The sequence below is a fragment of the Lepisosteus oculatus genome, chromosome 3 (assembly GCF_040954835.1).
Source record: "Lepisosteus oculatus isolate fLepOcu1 chromosome 3, fLepOcu1.hap2, whole genome shotgun sequence".
Classification (NCBI taxonomy): Eukaryota; Metazoa; Chordata; class Actinopteri; order Semionotiformes; family Lepisosteidae; genus Lepisosteus; species Lepisosteus oculatus.
The window spans coordinates 14064626-14085521 of NC_090698.1; the positions used below are offsets into that span (position 1 = coordinate 14064626).

A 20896-nucleotide genomic window follows, 5' to 3' on the forward strand; every position below is an offset into this window, starting at 1 on the left:
GATGGAAACCTTTACAGCCTAAGGGAGTTATTCAATTAAAAATGTATACTTTTTTAAGAAGGATATTCTGGCACAATATTGAGGGTGGTTCAGAATTTGAAGGGAAAGCAAGAAAAGGAAACGCATAATCCCTTACCTGAAAACAATTTAGAGGCAATTCTTGAGAATAAAGGTTTCTGGCTTGTTATGTTATGATACTAAGATCCACATCGGTAGAATGATTTCTATCAGAGTAGGTAAACCTGGAATAGTGATAATATTTTTCAGTTCCACTATACTTTTTTTTTTTACTGAGGAAAGTGTTAACAACACGCAACAGAAATTTATTGATGAATTTTCCATTTAAAGAAGTAATATGAAGGAGCATGTACTAAAAGTATAGCAGGTTAAGAGTAGATTTTAAAAAATGATGGAAAGTAAGCTGAAATAGATCTAAAGACATAATCTCTTAAATGTTTAATTCAGACAGAATTTGAAATTAAAATCGCAAATAGAGCATTGTGGGCCTGAAGTATATATGCATGTAAATAAATCTATTTTTACAGTATATTTTAAAAAGCGTACCAACATTTTTTCCAAATGCATTTCAGCATATTTTCCAGATATATTTTAATTATTGCAATCTGTATTGCAGATGACCTGCATTTTGATGTTCTATTTTCAGTTTGCTTTTCCCTCATATGGAAGTGGCCCAAATGCAGACCTGTGCAATTCAGATGACTGCTCACTTTACAACTTCCGAAGCCTTGAGGCCAGTCATTTCATCCTCAAGTCTCAATCACATCCGCTCATATCCTTTGCAACCAGTGGCCTTCACTGGAAATCAAAGAGACATTTTTCTTCTCTCTCTATGAATTTCCTTTGTAGCTATTCCCAGGTCACATTTCAAAACATGGAAATCTTAAATATTATAAGGGATGAAAATGGTCTTGTAGGTACTATAAGTACTTGTACTTTCAGGCTTTGGTGACTGGTGAGTGAAGTGGTAGGAGGTTTTGGTCTGATACTTCAAAAGTCAGACTACAATTGAAAGATACAGTATATATTTATCTCTCAAAGCCTTATGTCAATGTTTTACAGATGTTGTAGAAGAATTACAATAAATATTTACTGTATATCACAGACAGAAGATGGGGAAGCCTGATAGGCATTAATTATAACTTGACTTAGGTACTGTAAAATCTGAAGTTGCTCCATAAAAGTCAAAACAACACTGTTCTTTAGACTTTGAAAAGCAGAAGGAAGAAACATAAAATTTCAACTGATGAGCAGTCTTCATGTTGTGTTTATTCTATTTTTTAACAAATAATTAACCTTTACTTGTTATTTTGCAATCAACACTGATGCATCTCTCCACCCCATCACTTTAGCTTTTGCGAACAGACCACAGAGATGTCAAAGTGTACTTTCCTAAGCGGAAGACAATTCAGAAAGTAAACAGGCAACATGTCCTTCCACAGTGATTCCAAAGGAACAATTAATGAAGTGTGTTAATTTGCAAGTTCCATAGCTTTTCCTTAGCAGAATGAATTCAACAGCGTGTTAAATTCTGTCGATATCTGAAATATCTTAATCACTGTATGTTACCTGTCTCCACAGAACACCATCTCTGAAGAAAATGTAATAGGTGCCCACTTCTGATTCTAAACACATTGTGGTAACAGCTCCTGGTTTTATAATGAATGCTGTCTGAATTGCCCATTATTTCAAAGTGTTACTGAAACAAAATGTAATCCAGTTCTGTATTGATATTGTACTGTTTTATGGAGACTTAGATAACTAATTTCACTTAACAAAAACAAATCAAAAGATATACAGGATCTTTATTTAATCAGGGAATTGCCTAAATGAGTGACAATGAGAAGTGCTTCATCACATTTTTCCGATATCTTGGTACTTAAATTACAGCGCTCCGTCTGTTAACTAAAGCTCATTAAAAAGTGTCTTTGCATGTTACTGCTACAAGGAAGGAGAACTGCCTGAAGGATAAGTACTTCCGAGTAGGTGCACTTGTGTTTATATCTCAGTTCTTCTTAAGCCTTTTAGCTTTGAAGGGCTGCATGCCGATTGTAATAGTATATATGTAAAGTTATAATGTGTCAAGGAGTAAATAATTATACAGCTGAGATGTTTCCTATACAAAGAATGTAACTGATGCTCAGAAAGCACTGAGCATCAGGTAATTGCCCAAGCTATTGTGTGGTTTTCAAAGGGACAGCTACCAAAGATGCCTCCTGTGTATCTCTACACACCTGCTTTCATTATCCTTACAAAAGCAGACAGTTAGAACAAAAGTAACGAAACTGGTGTACTCTCACCAAAATTTTGAGTCTGAGGAATTGACTTACAATATAGCCCCTTCCACCACTGTCTAATTTAGTTGCAGCAGTATTAAATTTTATAGAACACTATAACTTTGTGAGTTTAAAATCTGCTGAAATATATTAGACTGTCACTACACTGTGTTCATTGAGTGTTTCTTGTACAGTTTGACATTGACAAATTTCCTCTGAAAATACATGATTTATAAAAGAGAATCAAATCTTTGCTTTATAAGTTGCATTCTTAAAATTACCAAAGAAAGGTCTTTTGTAATACATGAAGGCTTTCATAGTGAACCTCAAGTTAGTCTGTTATCAGTCAATTTAATTGTGGGAAATCAATTCTGTCTCGGTATACAAATACTTTAAAGTGTCTTCTTGTAGAAATGCGTGACCATAAGAAGTAATAGTTATAATGGGAGACTTCAACTTTCCCTATGTAGATTGGAAAAAAACCATTAGGTCAGCTGACTCTGAATGGTCGGCAGGGTTAACCCCAGCTTCCTTACTCAGTTTGTCAGTACCATCTAGAGTACAGTATGTTCTGGGGCTGTACAGTTATCAAAATATATGATTTTGGAAAAGGAGATTATGAAAAAAGAGAGAGTATTAAAGAAATTAGATAGATATGCAAGATAGAAAATGGATGGCACTGGTTAAAAATGTCCTACCAGAAACACAATAGATTCATAGCAAAAACAAATCAAAAGCTAGAAAACAAAATGACTTAATAAATCGATCAAGAAAAATACAAAGGAAGAAAATGTTTAGATGTTGAAAGAGACATGTCTAATACACAGTATTAAATGAACATACCACTCATGTCATAACTCAGGCAGAAGAAAGACCAAGTCCTATGTTCAATAAGTGTAGAAGAGCAAGAAATGTTACATGTAAGAAACATTTAAGATAAACAGATTCCCAGGACCTGATAGTAGTCTTACTTTCCTAAATATGATCTTGTGTTTCACAAAATTACATATTGTAGCTGTTTTTTGTTATATATTTTGATTTATTAGATTAGAGCAGCTCTAACTGTTGAATCTGCAATGTATTGTACTGTAATGAAGGAAATACAGAATACATGCAGTCCTATTTTATGTTAAGGATCATGCTAACCAGCTACATTGGTGAGATCTTTCAAGAAATGTTTTAATGATTTTCTTAGATTAATGAGCTATTAACAACCAATGAGCAGGATGAAACAAATAACCACGTTAAAACATTTCAAATGTTTTTAGTGATTTATTGAAGACCAGAAGCATGTATTTAATGGGGTTCATCCTCTGGTCAGTATACAAGGCAATTTCCAAGCCAAAAAAACAGATTTTCCTTGTAGGATTCACAAGAACATTTGGTTGGTTTGGTCTGAAAAGGACTTCTGTTGTTTCCCCTAGACACAGATATTCCCAAATTTCAACCCTGCTGAACCTGCAGTTCAATTTATAACTATCCATCATCAGAATGTCAACTGAAAGAGTGTCTTCAAAACAACTTGTGGTGGGATTGAGATGCACATCTTTCAAAACCCTGTGGAATATGTACCCACATTCTATTAGTTTTGCTCAGGGTAGCTCCATGTGCTATTCAGTGGAGAGTCGTAATATTTTGGCCAGTGGGTGCATGTGTGAGGTAGGGCTCTGTGAAACGATAGCGACTCCTCACATTGACAGACTCCTCAGCTCCACTGTTTTGTCTCTTCAAAATTGTGTGGAGTGACCAAATCAAAGAGCAAACCGACTTGTCTCGGGAACAAAAATCAACACCCTTTTAACTGACATACCTCTGGTATGTTTGTGGATCTGACAAAAGCGACACTGTCATTTTTCTTTATTTGAATAACAATCAGCAAAATAGCTTAATAAACCCATCATCAAAACCACAGGTGTGTAATTCAAAATGCAGTTAAGGCAGTCTCTAATTAATATTTCAGAAAGCAAGCCACGGTGAAGAGTATTTAATCCTGACACTGCAACAGGTGCTGTGTGGGCAGCTTCTACCTCCATCAATAAGGCAAATAAGAATGGCTAGCCCTAGCCATGAAAAACAGAAACCCCCAGGGGAATATTTGACCAGTTATGATAGCATCTATTGTTGGGAAAGTGGAATTCACTGCTGATTTCTTAGCTTATGACTCCAAATCCATATATAGTATACCGCTGTTCCACTTTTGTTGTACAGGTAGACCTTAAACACGCCAGTGGTTTTCTCCTCGTACAAATGTTCTGCTAGTTTCACAGAACATCTTTCAGACTCCTACATGACTTTTTATTGCCTGTATTGTTAAACCTTTCAGAGTACAACATTAAAAATATCAACTTGTTAAAAAAGTTATTGATTTCCAGGATGGACAGCTCATACTGTAGCTTCCGGAAGACTTTTAAACAATATGTACAGCGGCTGTATTGTAGCTGTTTTTTGGTTTAGATTACAGATGTCATTTCTGGAGTTTGAAGTTATGCAGGAAGCAGAGTGTGGTTGTCAGAAATGATGTAAGAATCAGACAGGCAGGGCGTGAGGGGAAAAGAGATATTTGATACAGAAGTAAAAGAAGAAATTATGCTAATCCAAGTAGCATTTAACACTAATAGTCCAGTCCCAACACATCAGTTTATACGTGTATAGGCAACCTTCACTGCCAGTGGAAAGTGGGATCTAACCGGACAGAATACTTTCCTTTTTTACATACTTTTTTACAAAAAAAAAACTCACAATGTCCCAAGGCGTGGAATGATTTTATCACTATGTTTAAAACATTACAACTACAAGTCTGTAGATTGAACCTGCATTTGTCACAGTTAGTGTTATGATATTCTAACTTTTTCTCACGTTAAGAATAACTGAAGTCTATGCAATATATACTTTATAATACACTCCTCGCCCGGGTCTGCGCATCATTATTCCCACATGACAAAGACACAGTGTGATACCTGGCAGCGTCACGTGAGTGCTTTAACTTTCCTGAGGGCACGCCGTGCTCCACTCCAGCCCGTGGCAGATGGGGAGTGCAGCCAGCCTTGCCCTTTGTACTGGAATCCCCCAGAGCCATTGCAGGGCTACTCTGTCCCTCATGAAAAATTCAGAGCCCACTTTTACAAGCTGACTCTAAGTAAACATGTCACTTTATACACCACGTTTTCTTCTTTTTTTTTTTCTTGAAATCTATCTTGGCGCTCTACCATGAGCCCGATGCCAAAAGTCTTTCATTACAACCAAGATCACCGAAGGGAAAGCAGAAACAAGGTATTTCACAATCCTTCTCTTTCCTGATGAATTAACTTAATATGGAATTCAAGTAGGACATAAATAAACTCAAATGACTGAATTTTTAATTATTCATGTACTACATGAAAGCTTTATTTTCTTCTTCTTAAAGTGAATGCTTAAACTTTCTTTCCAGCAAAAAGCTATAATAGAAAACCACTTTTTTCAACAAAAATTACCATTAATTTACTTGCACTATGCCACCTCACTCACTGTACAATAAAATTATCAAAAAGTATACACAAATTAAAACAGATCACAGAGGCTGTGTCATTAGCACTGGAGTAGAAAACCTAGGAAAAACAAGCTGGTTGCTGGTGAACCAGAAGGTGGAGCTCTTCCATCTGGACCTGAATTATCAAACCAGTGCCCCTGTATGGGACTGTAGGCTTCTACAATCTGGCTTACTTAAATATACTCCTTAATTCAGTTAGGATGCTCAACTCTCTAGGCCTGAGTTGTGGTGGTATGAGGGTGGCAACTATGTAGCATGGCTGCTGGTGTATGATGACTGCCTTACTCTACCCAGGTAGGTGCCTCTCTGCAGTGGTGGATGAAGTGGACCCCCTTAAATATAAAGGTACTATGAGATTTAAAACTCTTTGTGCAATAAACGCAAGAAATCCTTCCTTTTTCTTCTTCAAAAGGTAATAGGAAAAAAAGAGGTGTAACTTTAAAGTGTGTGGAAGATTATTCTTCCAAATCAGGACACTGTGGTGACTGCTGAGAGGGTGCCAAGAAAAGCAATCTTTAAAAAGTAAACCCAAATATCTATATTTACACCATGTAAAATAAAAGACTAAATAAAATAAAATTAATGCTCATATTCTGTGCTAAAAATCTATTTATCTTCACCTATTAAACACATTCTAATGAAATATCTTTATTTTTCATTCTTGAAACAAAAAATTGTAGCTTTATAACAACTTGAAATTCTCACAAACCCAAGCCCTCAGGTTCAGAAGAGAACATTTGCTGTGCTTCTCTCCGTCATGTGTGTTACAGGTGACCCTCAGACCTGAAAATTAGGCACACTCCGAACCAAAAACTGTGGGATATAAAATGTTTCTGAGTAAAACTCTGAAAAGATTCTGAGTTTTACTTTAATGGAAATCAGCATACAGTTCATCACCTATGTTTTGTCCATTTGAAAAATATACAGTATGTGAAAATCTCATATGGGAATCACTGTGAATTACACTAAGAAGGAAGCAGATCTTTTTTCAGCTAAAATGAACTAAAAGAAGACCAAATTATTTTCAGTTTATGTTTCAGGATTAGAAACACCTGCTTTTTTCACAGATTATTCACTTTCTAAAATGCAGTAATATTTGAATCTGCCACTTCCAATAGAAGATTCAGTTTTAAAAAAAAACTTTAATTTGTGTTCTGTCCCAGAAGAGAACCACACAAGTTTTATCCAGTTTGGGGATGACAAACTGTACCTTAATAAAATCCTTTCCGCATATAGTTTCTTTATCTGTGTCTTTTTCCGATGTAATAATTTACATAAAAAATGCTGAGTTTAAATTTGATGAGAAAGGCAGGCCAAGAGAGTGAGAAGACATGAAAGAGTGAGAGAGGGAGGGAAGGTTATAGAAAACAGACTAAGCAAAGGAAAAATGACAATCTAGTGTCCCTCTAACACACTCAATCAAGAGCGGCATAGTGGGGCAGTGGTTAACAGCGCTAGGGCCCTGGGTTCAGTTCCTGGGGTGCTATCTGTCTGGATTTTCCTCCGGGTCCTCTAGTATTCTCCCACAGTCGGAGACATACCAGTAGGTTAATTGGCTTCTAGAAAAAAAGGCCCTGGTTTGAGTGTGTGTGTGTCTGTGTATGCCTTGCGATGGACTGGGTGTACCCTGCTTTGCACCCATTGCTTGCCAGGATAAAGCAGTTAGAAAATGGATGCATGGATACTGAATCAAAAAGAAAACAAATCTGTTTGAGATACTTATTTCTTTCACAGCTGAGGCTTCCTAACTCAAGATTCAAGATATTTCTTGATATAAGATATCTTTATTTGCCATACACAACAATTGTATTGGAATGCTTATCCGTTCAGCTGTACCCAGTAACATTAGAGAAATAAAATAGGCACAAATGACAAACAGACATGGACAATAAATTTAGACAATAGACATTATTATACAGCCAAGACAGGACATAGTGCAAACACTGCAGTACCTCAAAGTGCAGGTGCTAATCTGAGTTGTTTAAGATTCGGACTGCTTGGGGGAAGAAATTGTTTTTGAATCCATCCGTCAGTGTTCCGATACTGCAATAGCTCCTACCAGAACCCAGGGGTGAAAACAGATTGTGGCTAGGGTGAATTGGGTCCCAAAGTATAACCCGAGCCCGGTTGTGACAGCGGTCGAGATATATCTGGTCAATGGAGGGTAGCTCGGTCCCAGTAATTTTCTGCACGGACCTCACAAACCTCTGTATGGTTTTTCTGTCCTGTATTGTAGCTCTACCATACCACACCGTAATACCACTGGTCAGAACACTCTCAATTGTATTACGGTAAAAATTGGTGAGTGTTGTCTTGCTCATCCCCCACTTCCTTAACTGTCTCAGGAAGTGAAGGTGTAGTGGACCTAGTTCGAATACGGTGATGTCATCGCCCTCCCTGCGCATAGCAGGGACCTCAGCTACCTGGGCTGAGGGAGGTCTCCTTTAGCTCATGCAGCTGATTCCCTGTTGTGTTACGCCGGAGACCCGGGTTTGCGCCCCAGGTGCTGCGGGATGGAACGGGTGGCGGAGGGCATGAGACCGCGACAGTCACATTGGTGCCATGACCCGGACAAGAGTGTCCTTCGCCGAGGCGAAGTCAGGAGGGGAGGGTGTAGCGGAGCTAAATCGGATACTTTGACGTCATCGCCTGCGGAACCGCGACGGTCACAAAGGCGCTGTGACTGTGTAATAGAGAATACAGCCGTGGGCTCAGGCAACAGCTCTGGGGGGCCCCTGTGTTGAGGATCAGAGGGGATGAGGTTTTGTTTCCAGTCCTCACCACTTGGGGCCTGCCTGTCAAGAAGTCCAGGACCCATTTGCAGATGGAGTTGCTGAGGCCCTGTGTCAGTAACTCCACAGCAAGCCAGTTCCTTTTTGCTGTTGTCTTTGTTGTAGTAGCAGCAAGTGACCAAAACCTTCTACTAGCCATAGCACAGACAGAAATTCTCACCCTTTTGGAGAATCCTGCTGATGTTCTTATTTCAGAACATCTTAAACACATCAGCTCCAGCGTGCCACTCCCATACTATCATACTATAGTGGAAAGCCTGCTTGAGGCTTGAAATTTCATAAATGGTGCTGATGAGGTGGCTGAGGTAGAGATCATCCTGACCAAAGGAGCTGGTGTTTGATCAGGGGGGTGATATCAACATGGAGGAGCCATGTGCTGACACTTAAAACTGCACCACACCTGTAGTAACTTTACAGCATTTCAACCATGTAGTGCAGAAGTTCAGGTATTTGCTTCTTCCACCATGTTTTGTAAATCAACAAAATCTCACTTTAGAGACCCAGTTGTTTAACAGCTTTCTTCACATTTAAGTCTAGAAATGAGCAGTAAGCAATGTAAATTCTCATGCAGGATGCTGGTGCAAGTCCTCACAAGGTTTCGTACTTTCACCCATCTCCATGTCATGATAGCCATGGGAAAGAGCTGAGGGAGGCTGTGTTTTCGCATTTCAGAACATCCAAATTAAATATTCAGTGAAAATGAAACTGCCACTGTCCTTGTTCTCCAGCTGTTAATGTTGATGTTCTATGACAGGATTTTGGCACAACAATAATAAGTGGACGATTTAACAACTGCTGACAACAAATGAATTAATAATGAGGGGATCTGACACCTATGTAGATTGTTCTGAGTTTTCTTCTTTCTTGTTTTAGTGCTATTTAGATTAAGACTTGATAGAACTGGCATACAAAGCTGATCAACTTCACCCAAGTCTAGATTAAAATAGTACTAATGTAGAAGTTATTTTTTCACATTAACGTATTGCAATTTGCGGTAGTCCTTCCTTATAAGGACTCTTGCTTTCACTCATCATACAACACTCAGTCTCACAGCTTTCAGCTTGATGTCCTTCTGCACAGAACCCAATAAAACTGATATATAGTTTGTAGTTTTCCCCACTGTTTTTCATTGTTCCTTTTTCTCCCCCCCAAAAAAACAATCTGGAATCTTCTTATTCCTTATCCCTTCAGTTAGAGGTTTGTAAATGCCAGGGTCAGTTTAAATCCCCTCAGCCAGGTAAACAAAGTACTTGTGTTGATCTTCAACCGTGATGTACAGTATATCATGGCAGAGCAGTCGGTCCCAGCCTGAAAGAGGGAGGGACGTCTTTTGCACAGACTAAAAGCTGCAACACAAGTCAATAAATGCAGCTGTACAGCATCCTTATCAGGTTAAAAAGTAAATAAAATTAAACTAAATTGACTTAAACCATTATAAATACTAAATAAACATAAAATTGACAATTTTCCCTTCATTTATTTTATATCCTAAATATATTTTTAAACTGCCCTAAAACATTTTAGACCAAAAGAACAGTTACAGATGAGAGGAGTCATTTGGACCATCTAACCTGTTAGGTTGTTGGGAGCTAATTGATCCCAGGATCTCATCCAGCCCTTACATGAAAGAAAGGATAGTGGCTTCAACAACCTGGCCAGGCAGCCTGTTCCATGTTCCCACAATTCCATGCTCCTACCACCAAGATCTCTTCTTTTCTTTGCAGTTCCTGGCTTTTGCCTTTAGAAGCACATGTCAACGGAGCTGCCCCCTGATATGATAGTCTTTTCGCTTGAACTCAGCAAAACCCCTCAAATAATGGCTGGTTCTACCTTGCCACACAGCTCCAACATTGCCCTGATCGCTCCTCCCCTGGTGCTCGGTGGATCAAACGTCTACAGTACGAGGTGAAGCTTCATGCAGTGCTTTGGAGTTTTTTTCCTGCTGGGCAGGCAGTCACATGTCAAAGCAAAGTCCTGGTCTTGATGTCAAGATTGGTTATAGAACTAATGGTGATGAGCTGAAGAGTTAAAAGACACTCCAAGCAAACATTCAAGCACTGTCTATTCCAAAATACAGAGCAAAGCTAGAGGACAAGACAGAGGGCTGTTATTGCACGTAGTGTGAGCAGTTAACATAATGACACTATTAAATAATTGATTCATTTTTTCCCCTTTTTACTAGGCCTTTCTTTCTCTTCCGTGCACAGCTGATTTTTTTTAATATTGCACATTGTGTTATGACAGCCTAATTCGCTGCGAAGCAGGGCTTGGCTCTCTGCAACAGCTCCTATTGTTTGGGGAATTAATAATTCATGGGTGCTAACTTTCGGAGGGGAGGTCCTTTCTTTCAGTGCTCATGACACAGCGGGGCTGGAGCTCCTGCTCCCCAGATCAACCCCCAGCTTGGTTTACAGCTCGGGTATCTCTGGCTGGTTTGGGCTGAAAAATGAACGGAATAAAAGCTGCAAACAGAGGTGAGACAGGGTGAAAGGTCATGGCACCTCTTTCTACCTGTTACCCTTTGAAACTCTTTGTTTTGCACATGGCCAAAGCCTACTGTAATATTTAGTTACCCACTACAAATACAAACATAAGCATTAGCGCAGCACTATTTATAGAATATTTTTCAGACATTTTCATAATTCATACCAGTGGCTTGACAGCTGAAATAAGTATTTTTGCATCAGCCTGCATTGCTTATCATTTTTAACAACAACAGGCATCAGACACGTGCTGTCGCATAAAACTTTGCAGTAAATGAACTCAGACCAGAGTTTAGTGCCCTAGGTGAAACGATGAACTGTCTCAAGCACAGAAGAGTAATCCAGTAATCCAGATTAGTTGTGATTCAGTGCTTTAGCTTGCCGGTTTTAATATTCAAATGGACCTTTTTGCTTAAAAAAAATGCTCATTGCAAGCCAACAAGATAATACCTCCTTGCTCCATAACTGGAAGATATTAAAGCCGTAACACGTTGAGTATTGCATCAGAAATTGTAATACCCATAAATATGCAACAGATACAGTACAAGTACTTTGGGGGTAGTGTTGGGGATTAAATAGATAGAATAGGCTGTCACTATTTTTTATGCACCTGGAAAAATTACCTTCTCAGGTGCTGGGAACCTCTGCATGTCACAATATGTTTAGTACACTATTGGGCCTTGATTCACTACGTATATACCATTTGCCATCAGAATGATGATGCCACAGGGTCTGGCAGTAGTGTAGGATCAACCAAGCAGAGGGCTGGTGAACTACAAGTTCTGTATATTAAGTTTTAATTTTTATCACCTTTCACTGGCATGGCAATGCTAACTGTTCCACAGGGCACATGAGAGTGGTGGGGCACCAAGAATAACCAGAGGCTGATATTAAAAGTATTCTTCACAGACTCTTTCTTGAAGTTCATCAGAACTACAATTAAAATATGACTTTCTTAATATAAAAAGTATCTAGTGTAGGACTCATGACAGAGACAGAATGGTAGCATGTCTTTGAGCCGGCACTTCGGGACATACGGTAACTGTATTTAGCAACTGTTTGGTCATGTCTAAATTGACATTAAGTCGTACAGTGGAGCAGTTATTTCTAGATTTTTAACTTTACTAATCTCATTATTTATATAAATTAATAATAACCACTGACATGAATAATAGAATCCTGTGCTATTAATGATAATAACTCAATTATTGCTGCTGTTGTGCGGTTAAATGACCCTACAGATACAGTAAGCTCATAATCGATTTCGAATATTCCGTTCTGCTATACTCCTATAAGAAAACTGTAAAATATTTTTACCGATGCTAAATGCAAAAGATGTAACGTAACTCGCAATGCCTTTTATTTACAGTACTCTCTGAAAAAATGGAACTCGGTGGGTTCGTATTTTCCTCGTTCTGTCACGGTTACCCGAGGTGCACTCCAGGAAAAAGTCGATGCAGTCACAATCGGGCTCTTTCATTTAAAAAACCTGGATAAGCGTGCTGACAGAGAAAACGGGGAGACGACAAAGCGATTTTTAATTCCTGTGAGCTGGCAGGATACAAGGCCAGTTAAACGTCTACGGCTTCTGACATTTTTGAGATACTGAACAAAGAAAATAATCAAGCACGTTTATTCATATGCTGTATGCGCACCGTAACGGAGACGATTTTCCGTTTTAAGATACTGGAAGATGAAAGGCTCGCGAGTGAGCGGTAAGGAAGGACGAGGGAGTGGTGGCACATTCCCACGCCAAGTCACACACAAACAAAACCACGCCTAGCAGACAGAATGGAAAACATGCCACAGGAATTAAACTGATCAAATTTCATTTAAAAATGTAGTTCGATTTTACTGTAATTTCGTTATCGCTACCCGTCTTGTCACATTTCATTTAAACCATGGTTCTTGAAGCTGTCCAATACTTTAGGCTGAAACATTCAAACACGGAACGATGTACAGTAGGAAATGTTCTACAATGACTTACCTGTGATTGCACAAATATAGGAAACATAGCTTAAAAGGCGAACTGCATCGAACACGTGAAGGTAATTGTCTTCAACTGTATCTTTTCTGGGCTCTGTTCTACGGCACATTTGAGAACTGTAGATCTGAGGATTCATTGATACCACGGTTTAGTAAGCCCTTCGAATCAAATACCTTCTTGCTTGGACACGCAGAAACTTTACAAATTTTAAAGATTGCAATTTAAAGTGGCATAATTATTGAGCAATCAGTTAACATTCATGTGTTAACTACGATATACTAATAGCCTGATCTGCAGGTATAATACTTGGCGGTATTTATTTTTCCAGTTGTTTAAGTAATTGTAATAAATAATGAAATAAATTAGCTTCAGGGTACGCATGCCCTTAATTGCCTTAATTGCCTTTTCTTCGGCGTCCGCCTACCAGCGAAAGAACGGAGGTCGTTCACCAAACAGATTGGGCAGAGCTGAAACGTTAATTAAGATCTGCAGTCTGTTTTGAGACAGATCAAACAGAGTGTCTGGGAAATTCCCTTCGCCTGTTATAAACCCATATACAGTGTCTATAACCTGTCTAGTAAACACTATATACCAGCCAACCTTGGAGAGGTGTGCTGAGGCATGGGGGTGTAGAGGAATGACAATGGAATCGCTCATTTCTGATGATATTATCTTATGTCTACGTACTGCAGTTAATTCCTTACGACTCTGCTGGAGAGGGGTGATCCACATTCAAAGTAGCTCAAAGGCAAATGAAACAGTGGAAGTACGTAGACGTTAAAATGAGAACGGTTTAATACATTATCAATGCTCACGCTATTAAAATTGTGTTCACCTTTCTTCTGCAATATTTTCACAAGGCGGTTAGTCCATTGCTCGATACTAGCAAAAAGGACGCTTTGAACATACAAACGTTATCAGGTCGAGCTACTTCAACAAGTGTGCAGCGCGAGTAGGAAGAATGAGATACGTCATTGAAACTAAAATACGGTGTTATCCCAGTATCTTGTTAGTTAAAATTCACTTACAACGTTGGTGTATATTTCTCGTTTTTAAGTTATTACATTATTTAAAAAATTAACCTCTGTTCAATGCTTTTCACATCAGTACTTTTGCATTGTGCTTTTGATTACCGTTCACTTAAAAGGCAAAAATACAACCTAACTTTAACGAATATATGTTTCTTTTTTTATCTTTTTTATTAGTCTCGTTTAACCGTCTTGCTTAGTCTAGGAAAAGACTTACTCTAAGATGTTTTAATTCTGTTCTGTTCCTGTATCATGAGCACCATTAGAGGATAAGTGCCATCGTCTGAAGTTGACTGTAACTTGAGTTTAATTTTAGAGCGCTCCTGGGTACTATCTGGAAGTACTGAGTTCCTTCCAACTGTACTAATTTCGCCCGGCCCTGTCAGTGCTCCTGCAATTGAACCAATGATGTTATATTTTGCATAAAATTTAGACCGGCGCAAATCAGCCTAAATGACTATTGGCCAGTGTCGAATATAAAAAGACCGCATAAGCAAGGCACAGATTTGGTGGGAAAACCAATAAACGCTGGAAGGTGACGTCTTTGTGTATGGAATACACTCACGATACGTAGGTGACTGGCTTCAGGGGTCTTGTGTTGTTAATTTTCTTGCTGGGCAGATTGAGCTGAATTATCAGCCTTGTGACTTTATGACACCCACTGCGATATTTTGTTTCAGGACTGATTTCACCATCCTTATTTTACGCTGCCCAGGTGTGTGATGAAGCACGCGGTAATTGTATCGCCGTCTTCGCAGTGCGGCCAGGCAAGGGCGGGTGTCTGCCGGGCCCTGCGCCTGTTGTTGGCGGGCTGGTGGTGGGAGGAGGGGTTTCGTGTTTTTCAGCCGTGTCCTAGGGGATCTGATGTGGATGGACCGCGCGCTCACCAGCTGACAGCGCGTGCTTCAATAAAGACACCCGACACCCCGAACTACAGTAATGCCAACTTTCTATTGTCACACGTAGCTAATTAATAAACACTCAAATTACCATTTCTCTTTCGTAACCGGCAATCATTTAACCACCACCCGTTGTGCCCGCCGCCTCAGTACTATTTTACAAGTTTTTGTTGAAAAAAAAAAACAAACGGTCTCCAACAAAGTGATGTGCTAACCTACCCCTGCAGTAGCAACATCTCACACCCGTGCTACTGAAACGGAAATGTCGCTTGAAAACATTTGGCAAAACTTACCAATATGCGTCTTTTATTGTTTTGCCAAATGTTAACATTGATAGTACTGTTTGTGACGGTAGAATCATACACGAAGGGTAGAATGGTTTCATCAGTAAGTTCTCAAAATTATGTCAATGTAAATGTACACATCAAGAGTTTAGTTCGTTTGTAAAAAGTATGCATTGCAACATTTCTCCGAATGTACCTTTAATTCTATTTGAGGATAAACTGTAGGAGTCAAGACCCGTGCTTCAGGAATTAAGATTTGGCCAAATTGATTCGGTTTCATTTGCGCGTGACAAACTGGTCGATTCCTTCGCCAGTGTCTTGGATACCTGGAACGAAGTTTGGAAGCAGGATACTAATTACTCGTAATGAAAGGAATGGGGCCATCCAGCGTTCCGGGAGAAGGGCGGCATATGGAGAATGTGTTCTCTGTAGTAGCCAACTTTAAACTATCCAAAATATTAATGAGATTATAGAAACCTGCAGCTATAGTTTACAGATTGTTGACGGAGTGGAAGAATTTATTATGCAGCCGATCACGAGCCCCACGTCCTCATCACCCCAGTCGGCAGACAAACATCTCATTAACCACAACAACGGTCGTTTTATTTAAAGACTTTGCTTTTCATCCCCGTCTTCTTATGTGTGCTGTTTTCGTTTACTTTTCATGACTCTAAACTAAAAACGAAAACCTGTGGAATAATAATAATAATAATAATAATAATAATAATAATAATAATAATAATTATTATTATTATTATTATTATTATTATTATTATTATTATTATTATTATTATTATTATTATTATTATTGGTGGTGGTGGTGTTTTTATTATTATTATTATAGCTAAAAATACACTTAATTTTCGGGTGCTGATTTACCCTTTTCCGAGAAATATCTAGCTGTACTGTATTATCGGATTACGATACAATATTTAGTCGGTTTCTAAATAATCTTCTACATCGCAGAATTCAATAGAAACGCTTTGCGATTCATAATGCTCGCCAAATCTTTTACATAGGTGCTCTTCAAAGAGCATTCAGCTTGACAACATAACTCCGTGGGCACCGGCTTACTGGATTCTCCAACTCTGTTTTGAAACTGGACCTATTCTCAGTGAAAGTAACGTGTTTAAATTGGAAAGGCAAGGAGAGTCTAGACAGTAACTCTAGTAGAAATGTAAAGTTAAATCCTCGTCTTTAATGTTAACATACTCTGGTGAGAAAAGGCTACGTGATCCAGTATTCCGATTTATTATGGTTTTTTTTTCTTCATCTGAAGATCTGTGAAAGATTATAGCCACGGCGAGGACATTGCATTGTTCCTCCGGCAAAACATTTGAAAAGAGATGATAACCAAAAAAAAAACAAATCACTCTGTCAAATCACTCTGGTATAAAAGTCAACATTTGAATTAATAATACAATTCTGTGTGAACTGAATCTTTAAACACGGATCTAAAAGGGTTAAATAAAATGCTACAAGCATCCGCTAATTCTGAAAATGAACGGCTCTAATGTCACCGATTATTTTAAATGTTCCTAGATGTGGTTTAAAGGAGCTTTTTAAGATAGTCACTTAAAACCTTTGCTTATATAAAAGAGGATAAGAAAAACCATCGTGAAACCTTTTTTGAATTTCTGACAGCACTTTTTATATGCAAGTCGCACAAGAATAACAGAGAAGAACTTGTGGACGAATTTCGTTTGTTCGTTTATTTTTTTTTAAAAAATGAATGGATAAATTGTACACAACCCATGGTAAAATGTCTAGATCGTACATTTTCATTATAAAAGGATGACAGTAGCAAACAGAAATAAATAATTCAACAAACATACTCCCGTCGAAACAAAATAAAACCGATTTGTTTACAAATATAAAAAGCAAACACAAGCTAATGGCTATGTTAAATAGATATATATTCAAATTGGCAGATATTATTATTATTTCATAACATTAGTGTTGTAGTTTCTAAAGCCTGTGGCTTTTTTTAAAGTGCGTGCAAATAACTTTACAAGTTGCAAAAAATTTAAACGGGGACTTACAAAAAATCTGTAGAATCAATCAGAATATAAGGCAGACATTCATTTACAATTGTATGCATTGACAGGCTTTTTAGTTTAGGCTCATTTTTGGAAGACAGTCATGTTGTACATTAATTGGAGAGCCTATGGCGCAGTAATGACAATCTTAGCGCAGTAATGACAATCTATGTGGCAGGACAGTATTTTCTATACCTCCAGGAACGAAACTCAAATGTATTGGCAGAATGATAAACTCAAGAGCAACATCTACAGTATATCTGAGGAAGAGTGCTTACAACAGGCTTGCAATAATAAACATTATTTTGTATGCAACGTATTTTAAAAATATATATATATATGGGAAATTCTCGCTCCAGAATGGTGGACACGTGTGGTTCCTAAAACGGTTCGAAACGTGTGGTGGTTCGGGAGAGTTCGTCTTCGCTTTGTAACTCCAGATGCGGCTCGTCCGAGTCACTGAAGTGGGAGTGCGGGGAAAATTCGCCGTCACTCCTATTGGACCTTGGGGAGGCCTTGCTCTCGTCCGAACCCGACTTCACGGTGCTGGAAGGGGACAGCGCCTCATGGCCCGTCATCGCCGAGAAAGCCCCGTCCTCGTAGGGAAACTGCATGGCGTCCAGCGGCACCGGGTAACCTGCCGAGGCGAACCTGCGGCAAGCAGCGGGAGCCCCGCGGGGACTGGCTGCCTCGTACGCCGACCTGTGCTCACTTTTTGGCTGATCCGCTGCCGGGCCCTGCAGGAGATCCGACAGGGCGTTGATGTAGATCTGCGCCATCTGCAGCGTCTCGTATTTGGAAAGTTTCTTGTCGTTGTCGAAAGCCGGGATGACGCTCCGGAGCTCGTCGAAAGCGTGGTTGAGACCGTGCATTCTCCTCCTCTCCCGGGCATTGGCCGCTATCCGGCGCTGCTTCTGCACTCCGCTGGTGGCTTTGCTGGACGGGGCTCTCTGCCGACACCCGCCCTCCTCCACCCCGACCCCCTTCAGTTTACAGAGCTCTCTCACTTTCACCGGACTCTTGGTGCCTTTCCTGCATCCGCCGCTGCGCTCCGAGTCCTGCTGCAGGCTCTCCACAGAAGACCCCGGTGAATGCAAAAGGTAGTCGGCGTGTGCCGCACAGGTGCCTTGCAGCGCAGGAGCCAGCCAGACGCGTGGATCGCTGCTATCCAAAAGTGCCATACCTTGTGGATAACCTCCATGCTCCCCCCTCACTAAGTTGGATGGATGCCCCTCTCCACTGATCTCTTTCGTTTCGCCCCATTCCTCGACGTTCATCCGAGCCATTGCAATAGTTGGTGAGTCGTTTTGTTTTTTTAAAAAAAGTTTACAAATCAAAAAGTACTCTTATCAAAAATATGTTAGCACTGTATTTCGCCCACCGTAGGACTTTCACCCCTGCACTGGGTCGCGTGCAAGACCGCTTCTCTGGTGTCTCGAGGCGCAGCGCCCCTTTAAAAAGCGGCACGCGCCTGGACCCCCCACCCTTCTCGCGCTGGTCGCGTGTCAGTTTAACCAATGGGAGCATGCGGGCAGGCGCGTGCAAGCAGCCAATAAGAAGCCGGAGTGAAGTAAAACTAATTATATTGAACTTGATTATGATAATGCGACTGTTAAGGCTGTTTAACAAGGGGTGTTATTTTCACAATGGGATATCCCGTAGGACATATTCTACTGAAAAGGACCGAGGGCAGGTTTGCTGAAGGAGCACCTGTGCCACGTTCGCTTTGTGCAGCCGATAATGTCAACCGGGGTATCATGAACATAGGACACGGGTGCCGCGACCATGCATGACGTCAAATTTGAAGACAACATCTTGTCTTTTACAGTGAGTTAACTCCATGACATTTACTAACTACCACTTGGTGAGGCGCAGCAATCTTCTCGGAAGAGAGGCTGCTGACAAGTAAGAAAAGAGCAACACGGTGAACTAGCAGGAGCCGGTACCTGCACAGCTTTCGACAGCCCGCACCGAACTTGACATTTGGAGAAAGAAAGGGTTTTTTGCAAAGGTAGTTCAGAGATCATTGCCAGTTAAAAAAAAGCTTTTCAACGACATCATTTTGTCAGCACTCCCGAAAATCATTCCGCGGAATTTCAACAAACTAACCGTACTCCGCAGTTTTGTAATCTCTGTCAAGCACCTCAATCTCTGTGTACACGGAAAACTTTGACACGTTTCAGTTAGGCTTTGGGCTACTTTATTTCCTCTGTAAGAATCCCCAACAAGGTTTCTCGGACTTTTCTCCAAAATACCGAATATTGCCGCATTACTGCATCGGATGAAGCGAACCGGCGGGCAATATATAGACTCAATATGAACGCCTTTTCATTTCACAGGTCTTCCTCTGGGTATACTTTAGACAATAGGACTTAATTACATTTCTGGCACAGCCGTATGGCTGTTCATTAAGGTTTTGTCCTAAATTCGCTATTTCGGGATATAAAACAATTTGAAGATATGTGACTATTTTAATAATCTGATGCGTTAAAGGAATAATAATAATAGTAATAATCATTTGTCATCATAAATATAGTCGACAAAATCGGGAAAGACTTTGTCTTATTTGTTGGGTAGTCCAACTCATAATTCCAGATGAACAGTTTAACTCTTCCCCCTCTCTTTAAGTCTGGAGGTGCGGACCTAAAGGGCGGTTCAAACACGCGCACACAGAACTCCCCTTCTCCCTCAGTTGCACATTACTTAAGTAGTTAGCATGACATTAATAATGCACTCTTTCACGCTCACAGGTTGTGCCGTGGTGCTGGTGTTCATCAACATCGCTGTTACCCAAGCAAACTGAATATTTAAAATACCCGACTATGACCTGAGCTATTGATGATGAAGCTCAGTAAAATCAAAGCTATGTAAAACTGAATACCCGGCAGGGAAGTCGGACGAATATCGAAATGTTCGAAAGTTTGCTTCAGCGAGCAACAGTTTTCGCTTTCTTAGTAACCTTTTGGTTGGATTGATACTTTCTTCAAACCCCAGTCTTCAGACTTTAGAATTACATAATTTCGGGACTTTATATTTTGGTCTATCACATATCACACTGTTATGTGATAGACACACAATTTTTTATATGATATATTTTGATTTAGTTTATGCATTTTGAAATATAGCAGCTCGACGATCAGGTTACAACACTGTCCAGTTATTTAAAATTACAAACGGCCTGCGGTTTTCCTTGATTGCATTCATTAGCTGTAAAGTCGGAGCCGCTGTTATTACTAATTTAAGAAACTGGGAGGCAGGTTGTGTCTTTTTTTTTACAATTAACTCTTTTATGTTCAGAGATCTCAACTGACATTATTGTGCTATTATTGTTATCACCATTGTTGCTATATTGAGTGGGTTAGTAGCATGCACGAACACTTCTTACGAGAAAACACCAGTGCTACGAAAATATTTTACTGAACAGTTAACCAACTGCATTCATTCAGTAGTTTTTTGTGCGCTTATGGATAGGAAATGCAAGGAATAAAAACGATGAAGAATAAATACAATTTCCACACTTCCTTTGTAGTGTGTCTATTAGAACCTTCTCTTTCTGAATTCCAT

The 20896-nt window shown here is 39.6% G+C and overlaps 2 protein-coding genes across 2 annotated transcripts in view; both read right to left on the reverse strand.

The window, feature by feature from the left end:
- Window positions 1-20896, reverse strand: part of grid2 (glutamate receptor, ionotropic, delta 2) — a 595344-nt gene that overhangs the window by 34782 nt on the left and 539666 nt on the right. The gene's annotated exons all lie outside the window — the stretch shown is intronic.
- On the reverse strand, window positions 17488-18722 carry atoh1a (atonal bHLH transcription factor 1a). The gene has a single exon (XM_006627306.3). It carries the CDS (start codon window positions 18616-18618, stop codon window positions 17713-17715), a length of 906 nt encoding a protein of 301 aa, XP_006627369.1. The 5' UTR covers window positions 18619-18722; the 3' UTR covers window positions 17488-17712.

Bases quoted from the DNA above. Each gene is read 5' to 3' on its own strand.
- atoh1a (XM_006627306.3), bottom strand. From the start codon at position 18,618: ATGGCTCGGATGAACGTCGAGGAATGGGGCGAAACGAAAGAGATCAGT.